The following is an 18464-nucleotide window of genomic DNA, read 5'->3' as shown; positions in this document are numbered from 1 at the left end:
TAGCGAACAAAAGTATTTTCTAGCTGTAGTTGATGTTTTTGCGATTAGGGGTCTTCAGCTGAGTATCACGAAGTTCGATTACACCCATAAATTGGCTAGCACCTTAATTTTTCTTAAGGGGATAAAACCATTTCTAGCAACATTTTTTATTCAACATTTTTAAAATATTATTCTAATAAAGATTATTTTTTGAGTTAATAATAAGCATTATTGTACATCTCTAGTATTTTTGGAAAGACAAACTCACAATACCATATTTCCATATAAAAGTGACCCTATATACGAGATATAGAAAGTGCAGCATCTCACCCGACGCGGCATCTCTCCCGAAATTACCCTATACCCCTTTTTCGAAGTCCTAACCATAAATAAAGTAACGAAAATAAATTAGTTTTTTGAAAGCGATTTGATTTGAAAACAGTGTTAAATTGCAAACTTGATATACAAAACTTGACTATTAGTATGTAAAGGAATCTGCGTTTCAATCGCCAGAATATAATGTAGATGTAAAAGATTATATAACAAATCCACATATTGTTCTATCATTGCCGCCGTATATCCTGGTTGCACTACTTCCCGCTCCTTGTATTGAGTTGCTTTCTCAGCATTGAGCAATGGTCAGGTTTACCCTCTGCTGCTTGCTGATCATCCCGTTTGCCTTCTCTCTCGCTCGTGTTTGCGTCCATGTCATCGTTCCTAGAGCAGCTTTGATTTTCGCTGTTAGATGTTTGGTACTTTATGTGTGTTTCGAGTGACTCTGGTGTAGCCGTTTTCTTTTTTGCTTATTGTTTCCCTTAGAATGTTAGCTATTGGTTTGGGGATACCGTGAGATATAGTGTGGCGTTTGATTTTTGGTTGGCTGTCTATGGCGTACCAGCATATGTCGAAGGTTGTTTGTATTGTTTGTAATAGATTAATTTTCTTTAGTGACTCGGCGCATACCTTACCGTAATATACCGTCCGGTTACAGAAGTGGCATGTGCGCGTCTGTCCAGGGTACTTGCATAGCATTCTTTGGATTTAGTTAACACCTTGAGATGATCCTCCATCGAAAGTCAAGTAAGAAGAAGAAGTATGGTTCAACCGCATTCGCACTACCCGAACACCTTCGAGAATGCCAGAGAAAAAGTTTCTCGAAGTGTTATTTGTGACGGTTTCCATTGCATCATACTTCGACATGAATCTTTTAATATAATCCATACTAGTGCACGGTGCCAAATCGTGTAAGCGAATTTCTGTCACGTCATTGTCCGTAGACACAGGAATCTTGGTTTTGACGTTTTCGAATTCGACATCGTGTTGCAAGTTGTTCTTCGCTACGAAGCATTCTGATTCGGCTAAGAAGACGGACATTATTAATAGAGTAGAATGGTGTCAAACAGGTAGGGGGTACAATAGGCATATGAAATTTTCTTTGCTATGTTATTGCAGAGGTCGCTCATATTGTGTGAATTAGAAACATGGTATAGAGCATCATTGATGACTGTCAGTACGGCTGTTACCGTGTATCAACTGTACAAGCAGTCGTTTATTTTTTCGCATGTTATTCTGCGAAAGCGCGTTGTCTTTCATCCTCAGTTCAGTACATTTAATCAATGAAAAAAATTGTCAAGTGAGTTTTTTCATACGAAGAAATTAATACTGAACAGTTTGTGTTCGTTTTCCGATTTGTGTTCGTTTTCCGATAACTTTGGTTTTGTATTCGTTTTCCGATAATTTTGGTATTGTGTTCGTTTTTTGATAATTTTGGTTTTCAAAAAATACGGACATGAATATGAAACATACGCTTGGGGCATGATAGGTCAGTCGTTTGCAGACACGATAGGTAACTACTATAATGTAAATTTAAATTATTTTGACAGGAAAATGGTGCATATTTTTGTACGAAAAATGCCAAAACGAAGTGAAGAGAACATAAAGAACGCAATTGCAACTAGTATTCGATCAACCTCTAAACAATCCAAGGTTCTGTTCGAAACATTACGTGCTCGTGTGAAAAGAAAGTGCTCGTCATCAATGAAAGCGCGTCCGTGAGTATATCATAATTTGAAGTGCTGCTAAACTAGATAATCGGAAAAATAAACATTATCAAAAAAGAGAAGAAAAAGAAATTTAAAAAAAAATGCTCCGAAACGTAATCCCAAGTCGTCCCACAAATAAACAACCACGTAAACAGAATGCACAACTTCCATTTCACACCCTGAGGACGAGGAGGACACCAAAGAAGTCATTAACAAGTATAAAACCAGACGCAGCTGCTGAAAAAACACGTTTTTGCCTTTCTCATACAGAAAGGATATGCAATCGCTCTAAAAATCGTCAACCTAATCCCGGCCCGGAAGGCCGAATGTCATATGCCATTCGACTCAGTTCGTCGAGATCGGAAAATGTCTGTGTTAGTGTGTGTGCGTATGTGTGTATGTGGAAAAAAATGTCACCCCTCTGTTTCTCAGAGATGGCTGGATTGCACAAACTTAGTCTCAAATGAAAGGTACAACCTTCCCATCGGCTGCTATTGAATTTTTATTGATTGGACTTCTGGTTCCAGAATTACGGGTTGTAGAGTGCGACTACACAGCAAATTCCCATATAAACTGAAATGAAAAATTCTCAAAGACGGGAGTAAGGGAAAATTTGAAAATCGAATTTGTATTTTGGATGCCAAATGACTTTAAAATGCATGAAACGTTGAGATTTTATGCAATTTAGAAAAAAAAAATTGGCGAAGATTGACTTTTTTTACTTTGGCACATGTTTGCCTTTCTCAAATAGAAAGGTTATGCAATCGCTCTAAAAATCGTCAACCTAATCCGGGCAAAAAAAAATTTGGCTTGTATTGGCTTAGGTAGGAGTATGCAGTAAGGGATTGCTACTTTAAAATTATAACTAGTTTAAGTTTCTTAACGGATCTTCCTCCTTGATCCGCCGTTGGTTTCAAGCGATGTTTCAGTGTCAACACATAATATCTCAAAATCGTGGCAGTCGATTCATTGTATGTACTATGTGCAAATAATCGTACTGAATATGTAATATACATTTCCCAGAGAGCTAGCTAAACAATCAAATGATCAAAAAGTTATCGACTTAAAGTTAGTGTCTTTTTTGTCATGCCTTTAAAAAACTTGTAGGTATATGCGTACGAAATGACGCTTTTCGGTTGTCTCGTCGAAGCAAGAGGAACAGTGTACTCGCATTAGAAAATTCAATTCCCACGCGGATAGTTATAATCGTCAATTTCACTGTGACAAACGTTATCGATTTATTCGGGAATATGGTTCGATATCTAGGACTCAGGTGGTGGCGGATCTTTCTGAAGTCGGTGATAGGCACCCAGTCCAAACAGAGGACGATGGAAAATGAATTGGAATAAAAGTGTACGGGGAAGTTCTAGAAAACCAGGATCAGGAGAAACCCAAAATCAAAATTCCACAGTAAAGGGAAGAAGATTTGCCAGGACTTTCAAATATAATTTTCATTGGAGAAGACGGCAACAAATTGAGGATATCACACAAAACAATGTAATGAACCAAGAAACGAGCCGGACTGTCAACATACAACGTACAACTGACACCCAAAAGATGTGATTAGCAAAAAACCATGTCTAAAACAAGAGTACGCAAGTTAAACACCACATTGTTAACCAAGTTTGATTGCGTCGTAATGAGCATGAGCATGAGCATGAGCATGATGACCGTACAATTCGTAGTTGCTACTCCGTGATTGACCAGAACAAGCGAAATTGCACAAAGAACCAACGAATGGAGCCTGGGAGTAGCTTCCCATCCTCAGTGTGCACGTTTCGAGAGTTTCAAATTTTGAAGTGTCAATAACGGCGCCGGCCACGTCCTTACAGTCATCGGGGAAGGAAGGAAATGTTAGTGTGATAACCGTTGTTATGGAGACCGTGTATACCTCTGCATCTCCACGGTTACCACGGAAAGGAGGTTTTGTTAGTGGGATGGGATACATAGTTACATAAATCTGGATTCACCTTGGTATGTGATACAATCTATGCGACTCTCAGAAGCGTTATAAGTTAATAATTGCTCTGGGCAGCCGGCTGCCGAGAATTTCAAGAAGATTTATCGTTTGTTGTATTAATTTGGGAATTCTAGGCTTAAAGATATGCAACTTAAACTCCGGACAGCCGGCCATCGGGAGTATTGCTTTTCTTTGATTGAACAAATATTTTTATAAGACAAGGGAACTTTCAAGTTTCTTTACTCCGACGAAGATCGAAAATCTTAGAACAATAACATAGAATATGATACGATTGTCTTAACTCTCCGGAGATACCCGTCGTAATGGAAAAGTTGTTACTTGACTGAATATTACTATCTTACTATCTTAGTATAATTATCGAGGTTAAATCGCGATATAAGCATATATACTTTCTTTATACAGTCATGAGGAACAAGCCGGCTTTTGTAACTATTATTCACGCGCGATGTTATGCTATCTCACGATGAATTCGCGCTGGGGTATGGTAATGTTTGTTTTTATTTTTCATGGTTCATCCCAAATGAAAACCCTAATTTTAAGTATTGAAAGGTACCTTGAAAGGGGGCCGAGAAGTCGCCGCTGGGGGTCCGCGAAGCAAAATATCCCCTCCGAGTGGATATAAAAAATCAAGTCTTGCTTCCCAACAGACTGAAAATTATATATTGACAGCAATGTTTAACCGTGGGGGTCCACAACATTGCAGGGTGATTTCTAAGGGGCCCGAGGCACGAAAATGCTTCAGAACCGCTGATATAGACCGATGCAGAGAATCCCTTCTCAATCCAATATTCCCAACGTTACTCTCAATGGAAGCAAACTACATCCCATCGACTTACAAAATTTTGGACTCTTTATACAGACCCGCGAATCGTAAAAAACGCAACCAAAAAGGAAAAAAAAAACGTTTTGACAGTCCTTCTGGACGTAATCCCCGACACTTCGCAAGACCGGGCGCAAAGAGTCTATAGAAAATCATATCCGCAGAAAACCGTTAACAAGAAAATACATAGGTAATACATGTAGTAATGGATTTTTACACGATTCACGCAGATAATCGATTAATCATTATAACAATAAAAAAATCAATAATCGGCTGTCAGTTTTCCGAATATCCAACTCAACCAACTAATATCCGTTAAGCACCTCAAAATACCACAAAGAGGCCACCATCCAAGTTTGAAAATCGCGGAACAAAACGGGAAGACTCTCCAAAAACACCAAGCCACTCATACCTGTACGCAGTAATCGGTTGTTACGGTCTACTAATCGAATACACCAATCGGGCTCTCGAAAATCACTCGACCAGCAGATAACAATTTGTCAAAATCGAACATCACTAAATCCAAGAATTTCGTACAACGTTTATGTCTACTTTCAGCCGCGGAACACCCAACACAACACCAGACCAGATGACTTGCAAGCCATCAAAAATCTCGACTCGCACCTCTCCCATGTCGCTTTCGCCCCTGACAGTGCACTACACCGGGTAGCCGGTGTTTTTAGCTTCCGATGGCCCTACATTTTCTGACAAAGTGAAGTTCAGGAATGTTGAGATTTTTATCACTGTTTAGGAAAGCAAAAGTATCATAAAGCTAGTGTCAGGCCTTCATGAGACCTTAAGAAGTCACTTTTGGAGATATTCGTTAATGTGGATTTGTCGGTAGACGGTTCCAGATTTAATTAAAAAAAAACTAATTTAACACATCTACAGATCGCTTGCAACATAAAAAACTTTTTGTGCAATTTAACAGCTCCATCTAAGGCCAATTCAATAAATTTCCTACATGAAAGTTTACTTTTGTTAAAAAACGGTTTTTAAACCAAAGCTGGAAGTTAAACCTTGGCGTGGAAGAGCCGGTATATTAATATATGCTATTACTTAGTGTAGAACTAGATTTTGCCCTTTACGGCTATTATACAACCGCCAGAAGAAACTTAAAACGTTGGTACACAATCGAGAATAGCGAATCAGAAAAGCTGACTATATATCAGTGATTTACTAAATACAGAATGGATAATGGTTATGATGTAAAACCTTAAGGTCCGTCCATGTTAAGTCTTCGGTACGGAGCAATACCTCGACCTAGGAACTCCTAGCACGTTGTTAGTCGCCTCTTACGACATGGGAGCAGTCCCCAGAGGTTCTATTCTTGGCTGAAATAGTGCAAAAAGATTTCAGCCCGCCGGACACCACACGGCTTCCAAGTTTGATTGCGTCGTAATGGACGATGAAATACACATCAAGGAGCATTTCAAGTAATTCACAGAGTTAAACACGGCTAACGGAAAAGAAAAGCTTGAAGCTAAGTTTAAGCAGAAAAAGTTGCCAATATTTTCGAAAAAAAAACTTGATTGGGCAGGTGTTTTGCACATGTGGATAGAAAGCGAAATTTGTGTGATAACATATTTATGCCTACGAATGTTTGCACGAAACAAAAAATGAGTTTTAACGAAATATTTATATTAGAAGCTAAACACCATATCCCAAATTCAAAAAATACTATTTCTCCATAATCGATCATTTTGCGAAAAATTCGGAGATCACTTGACCTGGCCTTACCGAAATGGTATACCTTCAACAACATGCAAGACATACCCAATAGTAAAAATTCTTCAAATTCGCAAAAGTTGCGCCCAATAGAAAAAATAGGCAGTATAAAGCGAAATCTGAAGAAAATTAAGAAAGTTGAAAATGAGAAACAATTCAAAGAAAATTGACGTTCGGCATCAAATAAAGTGGGCAATCACATGATGTTTTTGGGTATTTTGGCATCACTGATCTTCAAAATGAAATTAATTTTGTCCATTTTGATAGCACCATAACCAGCGCGCACTTAATAACGTTTGAAAAATATTTGTCCGTTACACCCTTTATCAACCAAAATAATGTGATGATCGTTCCTGTCAACCATCACTGTATGCAAAGAATTATTACCAACACACGGTCGATTCGAAACTGTCAATGATTAGACAAATCATTTGAATAACTAGGCGCCTATTATACATATACTTATTGAGGATATTATGTCGTGGTTGAATACCGGTTTCCGGATTACTGAAAGCATGCGACCAACGCACAGTTCCGTTGCTCTAGAGCTAATGCTGTTATAAGTCTGTCGTCATATGTACGAGTCCTGAGCAGAAAGGATATTGTAAATCAATAGGATCGTTGTCATAACCTCGTCATTACTTTGAAAATTTAATGTTACAACTGAATGATCCCTAAGAATTTCTTTCCCTAATTCTAGAATGAGAATATTCACATATCACAGAAGTAAACAATGATTCCCTGAGTGAGGCTATCCATGCAAACGAGGAGTGCCATTTTGCATTTTTTGAAGAGAGGATAGACGACAACAAATAAACACTTCTGAGTGTCTGAAGATGAATGAAAGAATTAGGATGCGCACACGCGCCCCGCACGTTCAAGACAACACACCTTATGATGTAGAAAAGAGGCTCGCTCTTATCTTATGCCTAAAAGAAACAACAACGCTTAACATATGTTCTGCGGCAGCATCACCGTTGTCTTTGACGCCGTCAAACTGGATTTTATTAACGCGAGAAACAGGCTGCAAAAAATCGAAACGTTCCTGTTTCGAAGAGAGAAGAAAACACGATTGAAGTTCAAGTTATAAATTTAGAAAACAGAATAGAACCACTGGCAGTCGACGAGTTGGAATGATGCTGAACGTAAGAAGAGCCAACTTCAATTGGCGGTCGCAAAAGGTGGTTATTTTTCCGTTAGTGTTGATTTTCGTACTATGTAGCAAAGATGGACACTGTTGGTCCTCCAGTGCATACAGTGGGTATGGAAAGCAGGGAAGTGTTAAAGGTACGCTCCGTTTTAAATTTCGCAAATAGTAATTCAATATGAATGTCACACGTCCTTTCCAGATCGTTTATTAAAATCATATGATTTTGTTATCGTTGGTGGAGGAAATGCTGGTGCTGTACTCGCTAATCGATTGTCGGAGATTCCACAGTGGAATATTCTGTTGATTGAGGCAGGCGGGCGTGATAATGTTCTCTCAGATGTACCTCTGTTTGCGGCATATTTGCAGTCTACTGCTCTTAATTGGAACTTCAGAGCCGAAAAACAAAACGGTTATTGTGAAGGTCGGGAAATCTTATAGGACAATTATCTTCGGAATTACAAATAATTTTTTCTATAGGAATTGAAAATTTTCGCTGTGCAATGCCCAAAGGCAAAGGACTCGGAGGAAGCACAATCATCAATTACATGATCTATAACCGAGGGAATCCTGCTGATTTTGATGACTGGGAATCAGCGGGAAATGAGGGTTGGTCCTATCGTGAGGTATTGCCATACTTTAAAAAATTGGAGAATGCTGCTTTTAAGGATACGAACCAAACCCCAATACGAGGCAAAAAGGGACCAGTGAATGTAGAATACGTCCCATATCGTTCTGCGCTCGTGCATGCATTTGTAGAAGCTAACAAGCAGCTTGGTCGAAATATTGTGGATTATAACGGCGACACGCAAATTGGTGTCGACTATCTTCAAGCAACCACCAATCATGGAAGAAGAGTTACGTCTGCATCCGCATATTTAAATTCGGTTTCATCGCGACCGAATCTCCACATACTAACAAATGCTAGAGCGACGGCAGTGACAATTAATCCACACACGAAAACGGCGACAGGAATTGAATATTTATGGCAAAAGCGAAAGCATACTGTTCGTGTTCGCAAGGAAGTAATTCTATCCGCAGGTGCATTCCAGTCGCCTCAACTTTTAATGCTATCGGGCATTGGACCGAAGCAACATTTGGAAGAACTCGGAATTCAAGTTTTAGTAGATTCGCCTGTCGGTAAAACCATGCATGATCATCTCGCACTTATCGCGCTGACATTTCTAACAAATACAACCAAAGAATCGTTCGACACCGACCGCTTAGGTGTTCCAGAGATGATAGCATATTTGAAACGAGGCAACGGAACACTTACCGTTCCGGGTGCCTTGGAAGCGTTGGCATTTATCAAGTCTAACATTTCCAACGAGGTGCGCGACATTCCCGATTTGGAACTGCTATTCGTTGGTGGTTCACCTGCATCCGACCACGGGACGGGGGCTGTTCGTGGGAGTGCTTGGCAACAGGATATTTACGATCGAGTGTACAAACCACACGAAGGAGAAGATCAATTCACAATCGCTGTTATGTTGTTCCACCCAAAATCGAAAGGATACATACGTTTAAAAGACAGTAATCCTTTGCATTGGCCATTGATCTATTCTAATCTTCTTAATGATGAAGAAGATATCACAATGATGATAGAAGGTATAAAGGAAGCCTTCCGAATCATCGATACTCCAGTAATGAAAGCAATCGATGCTCGCATAATCGATACTGCGTTGCCCACATGCACTCAGCATAGTTTCGGTACCGACCCCTACTGGAAATGTTTAATAAGGTCGTTAGCTAGTACACTACACCATCAGGTCAGTACGTGTCGGATGGGTCCAGCAAATGATCCGGAGGCAGTAGTTTCGCCAAAGTTACGAGTCTACGGTATTAAACGCTTAAGAGTCGTCGATGCTAGTGTAATTCCTTCCACCATAACTGGCCACACACAAGCGGCAGTTTATATGATTGCAGAGAAAGCTTCCGACATGATAAAAGATCACTGGAACTGGGGACAGAAGTTGAACATGGATGAGTGATGTAGAAGTAAACGAGATTTCGAAAACTGACCAATAAAATAAAAAAGTTCAAACATAATGTGTGTGTGTTTCACTACAATGTTGCTCTTTAAATCCAGCCATTGAGGAATTCTTGCGACAATGTGAGTATATTTGAAATCTTGGTCTACAATAGTTGTCACCTGCTGGTGACAGATACATAGGCCAAATGTACGTTTGACCGAAAGAATATTCGGAAACGGAGGCCTCTTGAGCGCAAACCTGTGATCGCTGCATTTACACGGCTAACTCAAAATTGGGGACAACCGCTTAGTTTAAGCTATGGTCCAGACAGCTTTCGGAACTGAGAAATCCTGCTTGAACATGTTGAACATTCGGACAGAACACTCGCTCGAAGATCCCGGCTCGTTTTTCAAAAGAATATATAGAGTTTTAACTAAAACATAGAAATTTAAATAGAATATTTATCAGAATATTTGATTATATCCAAATATACAAATATACAACACTAAAACGTATAAGCGGATAAAAATAAAACATAGAGTAATCATCAAATCTTATGTAATACATATTACATTCTAACTAAAAGCTGAACGATAAATAACCTTCCAAATGGTCAAAAATAAGGTCTTTGATGATGCTTCAGCAGTTTTTGAAGAAATTATAATTTTTCTATCTTTGGAATAGTAAAATTTTGAGAATAGATAAAGGACGTGCGCCAACCAAACATATAATAGAACTGTTTGTTTTGTATCTTTTGATTAAAAATTTAGTTTGTTTTAACTCAAATTGTCAATATTTTATAGCGTGTATTGTACTGTTTCTGAAGTCCTGTAAAAATAAAACCCTTCTAATTACAAGTTTCCTATACCTAGACTATTGTGATAAGCCGGGCATCTACTTGCCTTTTTGAGGGTAAAAGGTGGAAATTCCATTATCTGTCAAAAATAATAGTCAAACGTCAGACCTTATTTCGTAAAAACACCAGTAAATAAATTAGAATGTAACAATCCGCTGTAAACTTTGGACTGGGATTCGATGATGTAGCTGTCGATCAAAAAGAGCGTTCATGTAGGGGACGAGCATAGTGTAGTCGGTTAATCGATTGCCTTGTACGCAGCTCTTCTGGGTTCGATTCCCAACCCCGCACATAAGGTTAGTGATTTTTCCAATTTCTCCAACCCGAAATGAGGCGAATGATCCTAAACTTTAAAGTCTATAATCCAAATAAAAAAAAAAACTTTCGCGTGCAAAATTGGTCGGTGTTAAGTCAGAGCGGACTAAGTGACAAAATATTGATTTCGAGAAAAACGAGTTTAAAGTTTGAATCGCAGCATCCCGTACATTATGATTGGAAATTAGTTTTTGCCATAACTCTTGTTTATTGTTACATATTTCAAATCTGGCAGAAGTCGGATGTAGCAGACGAAATTCTTTATCCAGTGCTGTCATTATCTCATTTTTTGATGTTTTGCGACTTAGTCCGGGCTGACTTAACACCGACCAATTGGACTAATAACACTAGGTTACAAATTTTGGGGCGATCACGTTAAAAAAAGATGTTTGCTAAATCAATTTTTTGGGAGTGGGCGTAGCGTATTGGTAAATCGATTGCCTTGTACGCAGCGCACCTTGGTTCGGGTCCCGACCCCGCACATAGGGTTAGAAATTTTTCCTAAGAGATTTTTCTAACCCGAAGAGGCGAATGACCTTAAGGTTAAAACCTCTATAATTGAAGTAAAAAAATAATTAATCAATTTTGCGTCGCTGAGCACGAAAACAATGTCCATTTTCTTCTCCAAAGAAGCGTTTTCGTTTTCTTTTCAGAAACATGTTCTGGATACTCTTTGCAGTTATTTGTTAGTATCTCATATAAACATCCGATCGACGTAACAAATTTACAGTTCAAAAGGTGTCCTTTCCAAAAATGGGCCGTATGTGTAGATCAAATTAAAATTTATTAAGGTTTAAAGCGACAATAGTTTAACAGATATAATTTTCGTCAGTTTTAAAAATTATTTTTTTTACTTCTACTTTGGTCGCATGTAACCCTGAAAATATATATGTGTTCCACACATATTAATATCTTTGGAAAGTATGAACATTATTTTTGTGCTCAGCTATTAAAAGTGTAAAACTGTGACCTTTAACCACACAAAATCAGTTGAACACCACTCTTCTCATAATAAGTTATGTCTCATATTTATTAAATTAATTATATTTGTTATATTTATTAAATTCATAATATTCAATATATAAAATATTCAATTTAACGCACTTAGTTGACTACCATCCGTCTCCTTTGATCGGCACGCTAAACCGCGTGTGTAAATGAACTGGAAACGCCTAACTGTAGATCGAGAGTTTTTTACTGTCCGCCTTGATGGCGAATATTGCATGAAGCGTAACTACTCTTTCTCTGCTCATCAACGCGCCAAATTTCCGAGTGACACGGTAGGGGAAACTGTTGTATATGAGTAAAACCATGTCAAGTGATCCTCGAATTTTTCGCAAAATCACCGATCTTCATGAGGTATATTTTATTGTATAGGGATTATGGTGAATAGCTTTTGGTATAAATATTTCGTTAAAATTCCTTTTTTTCTTTAAGATATTAACCCTTAAACTTTATTGCATGATAAAATTGAAAATTTTATATCTCAAAAACTACTGAAGATAATTCAATGAATTTTTGCACACTTATGGTATGATATTTGCACTATCTTATAAAAATATTTTTACTTTATAATTGCGTGAATAACGGTACTTTACATCTATTTAAAATTTTCAATTGCATATTTTCTTGTGTTCTTCACGCTAAAAATTTTCAAAACGTATGTTAAGTTATGCGGCAATCTTTCACTGTATTGATAATTTTTCATTTTTGTTCCTATCGAGAGTTATGGAGGATTTTGTAACAGTGCGCTGTTTCAATGCACGGCCCACTTTGATGCAGCCCGCGAGAACGTTCATATTGGCAACGTCGCACGTCACTACGTCAGAAAGCGCATCGTGTGGGAAGTGCGCATCGCATGACTAAAAGAAACCATATCTTAGCGCAAAAGGGCAAACTTTTCAATACGAATTATCGAAGGTGATTTTTTCCGGATATTTTGAGATGCGTTAAATTTTTTTGACTGAAGTGCACAACAAAAATTATAGTTGTTTAATATATTTTTTATTATTATAATTTAACGCTACTAACAATTAACATCTTTAAAAACACTTTTGTTAGTCAAAATACATCTACGTTATATCCAAATTCTTTTTTATTCTACAACATTACTATATGAAAGTGTAAAATCTTATGCCAACAGCATTTTATTTCACGTTTTTATTTTCACCGAGTGAACAACGATGTGTCTTTTGAAAAAAATTTACATAAAATCTGTTTTTCAATCGCATCGATGTTTGGGTTTTTTATCAGTATTGCTTCTGTTAATTCTGTTGATTGGTGGTTGTCCAAGTTCTGGTAAGATATTATTTATTTTTGTCGAATTTCAATAAATCATAAACGATCTTTATTTCAAAATCATCGTTACAGTTTTCCGGATGTACCTGTAGAGTCATCGAATATTCCAGTTCCATTACATTGGCAAACACTATAAGAAGAAAAATTAAACGTGTAAATTTTCCTATATTTTAAACGCGTTATAGAGAAACCCATTACTATAAACACGGAATGTAAAATTGAAAATTTAAGGAAAATTGTGTTTTGTTCATGTCCATATTTTCGCTGTATTTTTTGCGCCCATTACGACATATGCTACACGTGTGTTGACCAATATAATTTTTAAATTTATCACTCCACATGGATGCCATAAAAATAAGATACGACGAAAAAATATTATGAAATTTTTTTAACGGAATATATCATTCGTGTGATCGACCCATATTTATAACATAAATCAATCGAATGTTTTTTGAGCAAATATTGTATATCTTGAGATAATATAGCATTTCGTCCAGTTCTCTCTATATGGGAAACACCCAAGTACGATCGAAACAAAAATACACGTCAAAACGTTTTCTCACTCGCACTGATGCAAATTAAATGAGCGCGTAATTTATCGCACGACCCGATGACGCATGGCTGAAAAGGCGCTATGTGGATTTAAGAAAAGATTCACAATATACCGTGTAACCTCTTAGACAGAACCAACTGAAAATAAAACGTGGTGAAGTATGTCAATTTGCGAAAAAATGCCAACACAGATTAAAACATGCCCACTGCTCAACTTTGCTCATCGGCTGGCAACAACCGAGCGCACTTGTCTGAGGTATTGAGTGTCAGAAAATTAAATAACTCTTGAACAATATAATAACGCTAAAGAGCATGCAAATTACTCAGAAAACATCACTTTCAATTATCCATAAAGAAAAGTTTGTCTTTTTGCTTTAATCTCAGAGATGCCAATTTTGAACATAAAATGCGCTCCTTCAAAGCGTTGCGCATTAGGACGTTGCGACGTGCGGCGTTGCCAATATGTACGTTCTCGCGTGTTGCATCAAAGTGGGCCGTGCGTTGAAAAAGCGCACAGTTACAAAATCCTATATAACTCTCGATAGGAACAAAAATGAAAAATTATCAATACAGATTATTGAAGGTGAAAGATTTTCGCATAATTCAGATTAAGTTTTAAAAATTTTTAGCGTGAAGAACACAAGAAAAAAATCAACTGAAAACTTTAAATAGATGCAAAGTACCGTTATTTACACTATTATAAAGCAAAAACATTTTTATACGATAGTGCAAATATCATTCCATTAGTGTGCAAAAATTCATTGAATTATCTTCAGTAGTTTTTGAGATATAAAATTTTCAATTTTATCATGCAATAAAGTTTAAGGGTTAATATCTTAAAGAAAAAAAGCAATTGTAATGAAATATTTATACCAAAAGCTATTCACTATAATCCCTATACAATAAAATATATTTCATGAAGATCGGTGATTTTGCGAAAAATTCGAGGATCACTTGACATGGCTTTACTCATATGTAAAACATATGCATGCCAATGAAATATATGGGAGGAAATGACCATTGAATTCAACGAATTGTATGCAAAAGATTTAGCACCTCGAATAGAACCCTATGTAAAATTCAAGCTCAATCGGACATGATACTGGTTAATATTCGAAAATGTCAATCATTGAACAATCACCGTAGTAATTTCGGAAATCGAATTCGTATTTTTGATGTCTTAGAGATGCACGAAGCGTCGATATATGATGTCATCAGATTTTTATTGAATTTGCCTTAATGGGATGGTTGTGTAGCACCATCGAGACTGGCGAACAATTACTGTTCGATGGAGTTCACATATGATCCTAGAAAAATAAGATATGTAACTGATTTTGAATGTAAATTCAGTAGGAATTTTACTTTTTTGCTAAAACTAAATAACATAGGCTTATAATATGTTTAGAAAAGTTGTCGTACTTTGCACGGCCCTTCTTTTCGTTTAAACCGAAACTATGGTAATTCTAATTTTAGCAAAATCTTAAATTGAACCGTTTAATGGTCTTATTTATATAACTAATGCAGTTTTTAACACTAAAGTAACCTTTGGATACCTTGCGGATTTTTTTAGGAGGCATAATTTGTTCATATGAACCAACTGCTACACTATTTTTATTCCGCTGTTATGAGAACTTTATAATAAAAATGTAACTTTTTAAAATACAATTATTTTCGATTATGATACATAACATTTAATACCGTTTCTACCATATGAAATATCACACTTGTAATCTACATCACCAAAAAATGGTAAATGCACTAAATTTACACAAAAATAGTTTATTTTTAGTAAAAAGTATATATAAAATTCTAACAAAACAAAAATATCTGAAAGTATTTTTAATATCTTAACAAAAAATCAAAATTAAAATATGCACTGTATACAAATAAAACCATTTTTTAAGAAACACCCAAAATATTCCAGCTAAATTTATTGTAAAAAGAAAAGTAGAAGACAGAGCTCCAGTGTCTTCGACAAAGTTTTTCAAAATGTGATTGTCTTCGATTTTCTGAAACTCCATCTCGAACAATGAAAAAGTTAATTTCCAGATTTTAATGAATTTAGAACCACACTACCCACAATTTGAAATAAACTATTGTTTCCAAATCACCGAAAATTCGCCTTGTTCAAACGACTTATTAAAAATGTTGCACAAAGGTTCGGCTAAATAAACAATACAGCGACTATAAACGACAGCTGGAATGCCTTCCGGTCCCACGGAGTACGATTTTCTGATTCCATGCCAGAGGCAGTATTCTCAGCTAAAAATTTGACAAACAGCTCACACAAATCCAAGGCAGTTTGAGGGTTATCCTACTGGAGTTGTAGAGCTAGGGTCTCGGTACGGCTCCCCGTCAGAATCACACACTACAATTGCAGACGAGACGGGAAATGTCACCCACTAAAACACTGCTTAAGGTCAATTGCAGCGGGCCGTTAATCTGAATGTGATATTTATTGTGCGGTTCAGATATGTGCAAGCGTGGGGACTTCGCGTTCGCGTGTATTATAGTGAAGGTCTCGAGAGTATGTATGTCGCGTGTGCTAACGTGTATGTAACTTCGTGTGTATAGATTCTATTTTATAACCGCATGTCCCTTCGCATTTTCGCGTTTGTTTTTGGATGATCGCACGCCGGCCATGAATCTGGTGCTGAAATTTCGATGTACGGTTCAGATACTACAACAAATTGAGTTTTTTTTCTCAAGGTTTATTTGACACGAATCAATGCGTTAGCATACCTGAGCCGTGGATCTTTTAAATTATTACAATAAGTAAAAAGAAAAATCCTAAGAATGTCTGTCTGCCAGATCTTGTTGACGCAGTTTGCTGCTGCGTGTTGAGATCATTTTCCTAGGCGGTGAAGCATTAGTTGCCTTATCCGTCGCAGCTTGGGGGTCATTCAGTCTGTCTTCTTTCGCCTTTTCGTTCACGTCCTTGTCATCATCGGTACTGCTTTCTTGCTGTTCACGATCAAATGTTCTTCTTTGTTTCTTGTTCTTACGGTTCGCTGATGTAAGTCAGTCTTCATCGGTATTTGCTTCTTTATTGGTGATGGTGATAGTTGTTGGTTTGGGAGCAGTTGTCGTGTTTGCTGCCTATAGTAGATGAGTTTTGGCTAGTTGATTCGGCGCATGTTTTTCCGTAGTGGGCTGTATGGTTACAGAATTGGCATGTTGGGGTCTGCCCGGGATATGTGCTCAGCGTTGTTTGCTTATAGACTACGCCATCCTTCGGTAATTTGCATTCGATAGTCATGTAGGAAGGTACAAACGCCGTTGAGAATACCAGTGCAAAAATTTCTCCAAGTGTCATTTGGAATAGATTCCACTTCTTCGTATTGCGACATAATTCGTGTGATGTAATTTTCCTTAGTGCCCGATCATCATCATATACACGGGGATCTTGACTCTAGTGTTATTAAATTCGACCTCGTGTTGCAAGTTGTTTTTTGCAATTAAGTTTTCTGCCTGTGCTAAACTTCTAAAAGTAATCACGTTTTTGACGTGGTACAGCTGTATGTACGTAACTTTCGCGAGATTAAGCTCCATTTTCACTTAAACTAGTTGTTCCACCCACTGAACTGTGGGTCTAACACGAGTTGTATTAAAGTCAATAGAAATCGCATTATCCCACGGGCACTTTTGTTTCGTTTAGCAGACTCACTTCGCTGCCCTGCCAGGGCAACGATATTAGGTATATTATTTGTGCATTGTATTTAGAACAAAGCGCAGGTTTGCTTCACTGGTACCAATAGCGTAACGATTTTTAACTTCTACTTTGTACAAGGTTTAAGATAGACTGGAGCAAGTGAGTACTTCCATGTCACTAGAGTTCCCGGTCATGTCGCCATGGATTGTGTTGTCTAGTGGATATAAGCGTCATTTTTTAGTTTATCCACCTGCAGACATTAGACCTGTTCTATTAGGGCCAAGGACAGGGACTTTCGGACGTAACTAAGCCAGCCCACACAGGCCAATGGATGATCGTTAGTTGGGGCTGGTGCAGAGTATGAAAAAACACGAAACAAAAAAGGCTCATAAGCCATCTCAGTCTACTCGATGCACCACTATCGAGGCGTAATGCAACAACCATCTTGAAGCAATCGTCTGCCAGAGATTCTTTAGCACTGATGTACGAAATATGCTTGATGATGTTTGCAATATCGTCAAACCCAGGGAAGGAAATATTAGTTATAAAAATTTTGAAAGCGAAAACTCTAGTAGTTAACTGGAGAATTATGTGAAGAAGAATTGTGCAATTTTTCCGAGGTGCCTACGGAAATTTACTCGCGCAATTTTCAATTTTTTGTAATGTAAATTTGGTAAAACATTGCTCAACTATTGCCATATTATATGAAAATGCCGTGAATAAACTAACACTCCCTGTATCGTCAAAAATTATTTAAAACTGATTTACCCCCTTCAAAGTCTTATACAAATCAGCAAAAGTTTCCGTGTTTCTAAATAAATGAAAATAGTGAAAAATGAGGTTACCCCGAGGCGTTTTTTATTTTTATAGAGAATATAGATTTCCAGTGAATGTTTTACCAACAATCAGCGCACCAGGAAAGATAAATGCATTGACAAAATACGGACTCCAAACTGCATCAATTGACATAACTGTGATTCAGTCGACGGTATGTGCTTTCTCCATCAAAACAGGTTAATTAGTTGTCGACATTCGCACTACACCATCAGATTAAATTTTGCTTGCCCACGTCTTCTTCGCGCATGAGAACTCATTCGCGAAAGCCGTTAGATTTCGGGACA

The 18464-nt window shown here is 37.4% G+C and overlaps 2 protein-coding genes across 7 annotated transcripts in view; one reads left to right on the top strand and one right to left on the bottom strand.

The window, feature by feature from the left end:
* The window catches only part of LOC131683731 (flotillin-2), a 503804-nt gene that overhangs the window by 446278 nt on the left and 39062 nt on the right, over window positions 1-18464 (bottom strand). The window lies entirely within an intron of this gene.
* On the top strand, window positions 7683-9895 carry LOC131683720 (glucose dehydrogenase [FAD, quinone]-like). The gene is made up of 3 exons (XM_058965958.1): window positions 7683-7837; window positions 7900-8121; window positions 8178-9895. Exons 1-3 carry the CDS (start codon window positions 7684-7686, stop codon window positions 9686-9688), a joined length of 1887 nt encoding a protein of 628 aa, XP_058821941.1. The 5' UTR covers window position 7683; the 3' UTR covers window positions 9689-9895.

This window comes from Topomyia yanbarensis, chromosome 2 (genome assembly GCF_030247195.1).
Source record: "Topomyia yanbarensis strain Yona2022 chromosome 2, ASM3024719v1, whole genome shotgun sequence".
In the NCBI taxonomy this organism is placed as follows: Eukaryota; Metazoa; Arthropoda; class Insecta; order Diptera; family Culicidae; genus Topomyia; species Topomyia yanbarensis.
Note: the sequence above shows the minus strand (reverse complement) of the source record. Positions and strands in the feature narration are given on the sequence as shown.

What these genes read in the sequence shown, in the direction of transcription:
- LOC131683720 (XM_058965958.1), top strand. Translation starts at nt 7,684, where the DNA reads ATGATGCTGAACGTAAGAAGAGCCAACTTCAATTGGCGGTCGCAAAAG. An exon ending in AAAGCAGGGAAGTGTTAAAG is followed by an intron (nt 7,838 to 7,899) that starts GTACGCTCCGTT and finishes CGTCCTTTCCAG; the next exon opens with ATCGTTTATTAAAATCATAT. An exon ending in ACAAAACGGTTATTGTGAAG is followed by an intron (nt 8,122 to 8,177) that starts GTCGGGAAATCT and finishes TTTTTTCTATAG; the next exon opens with GAATTGAAAATTTTCGCTGT.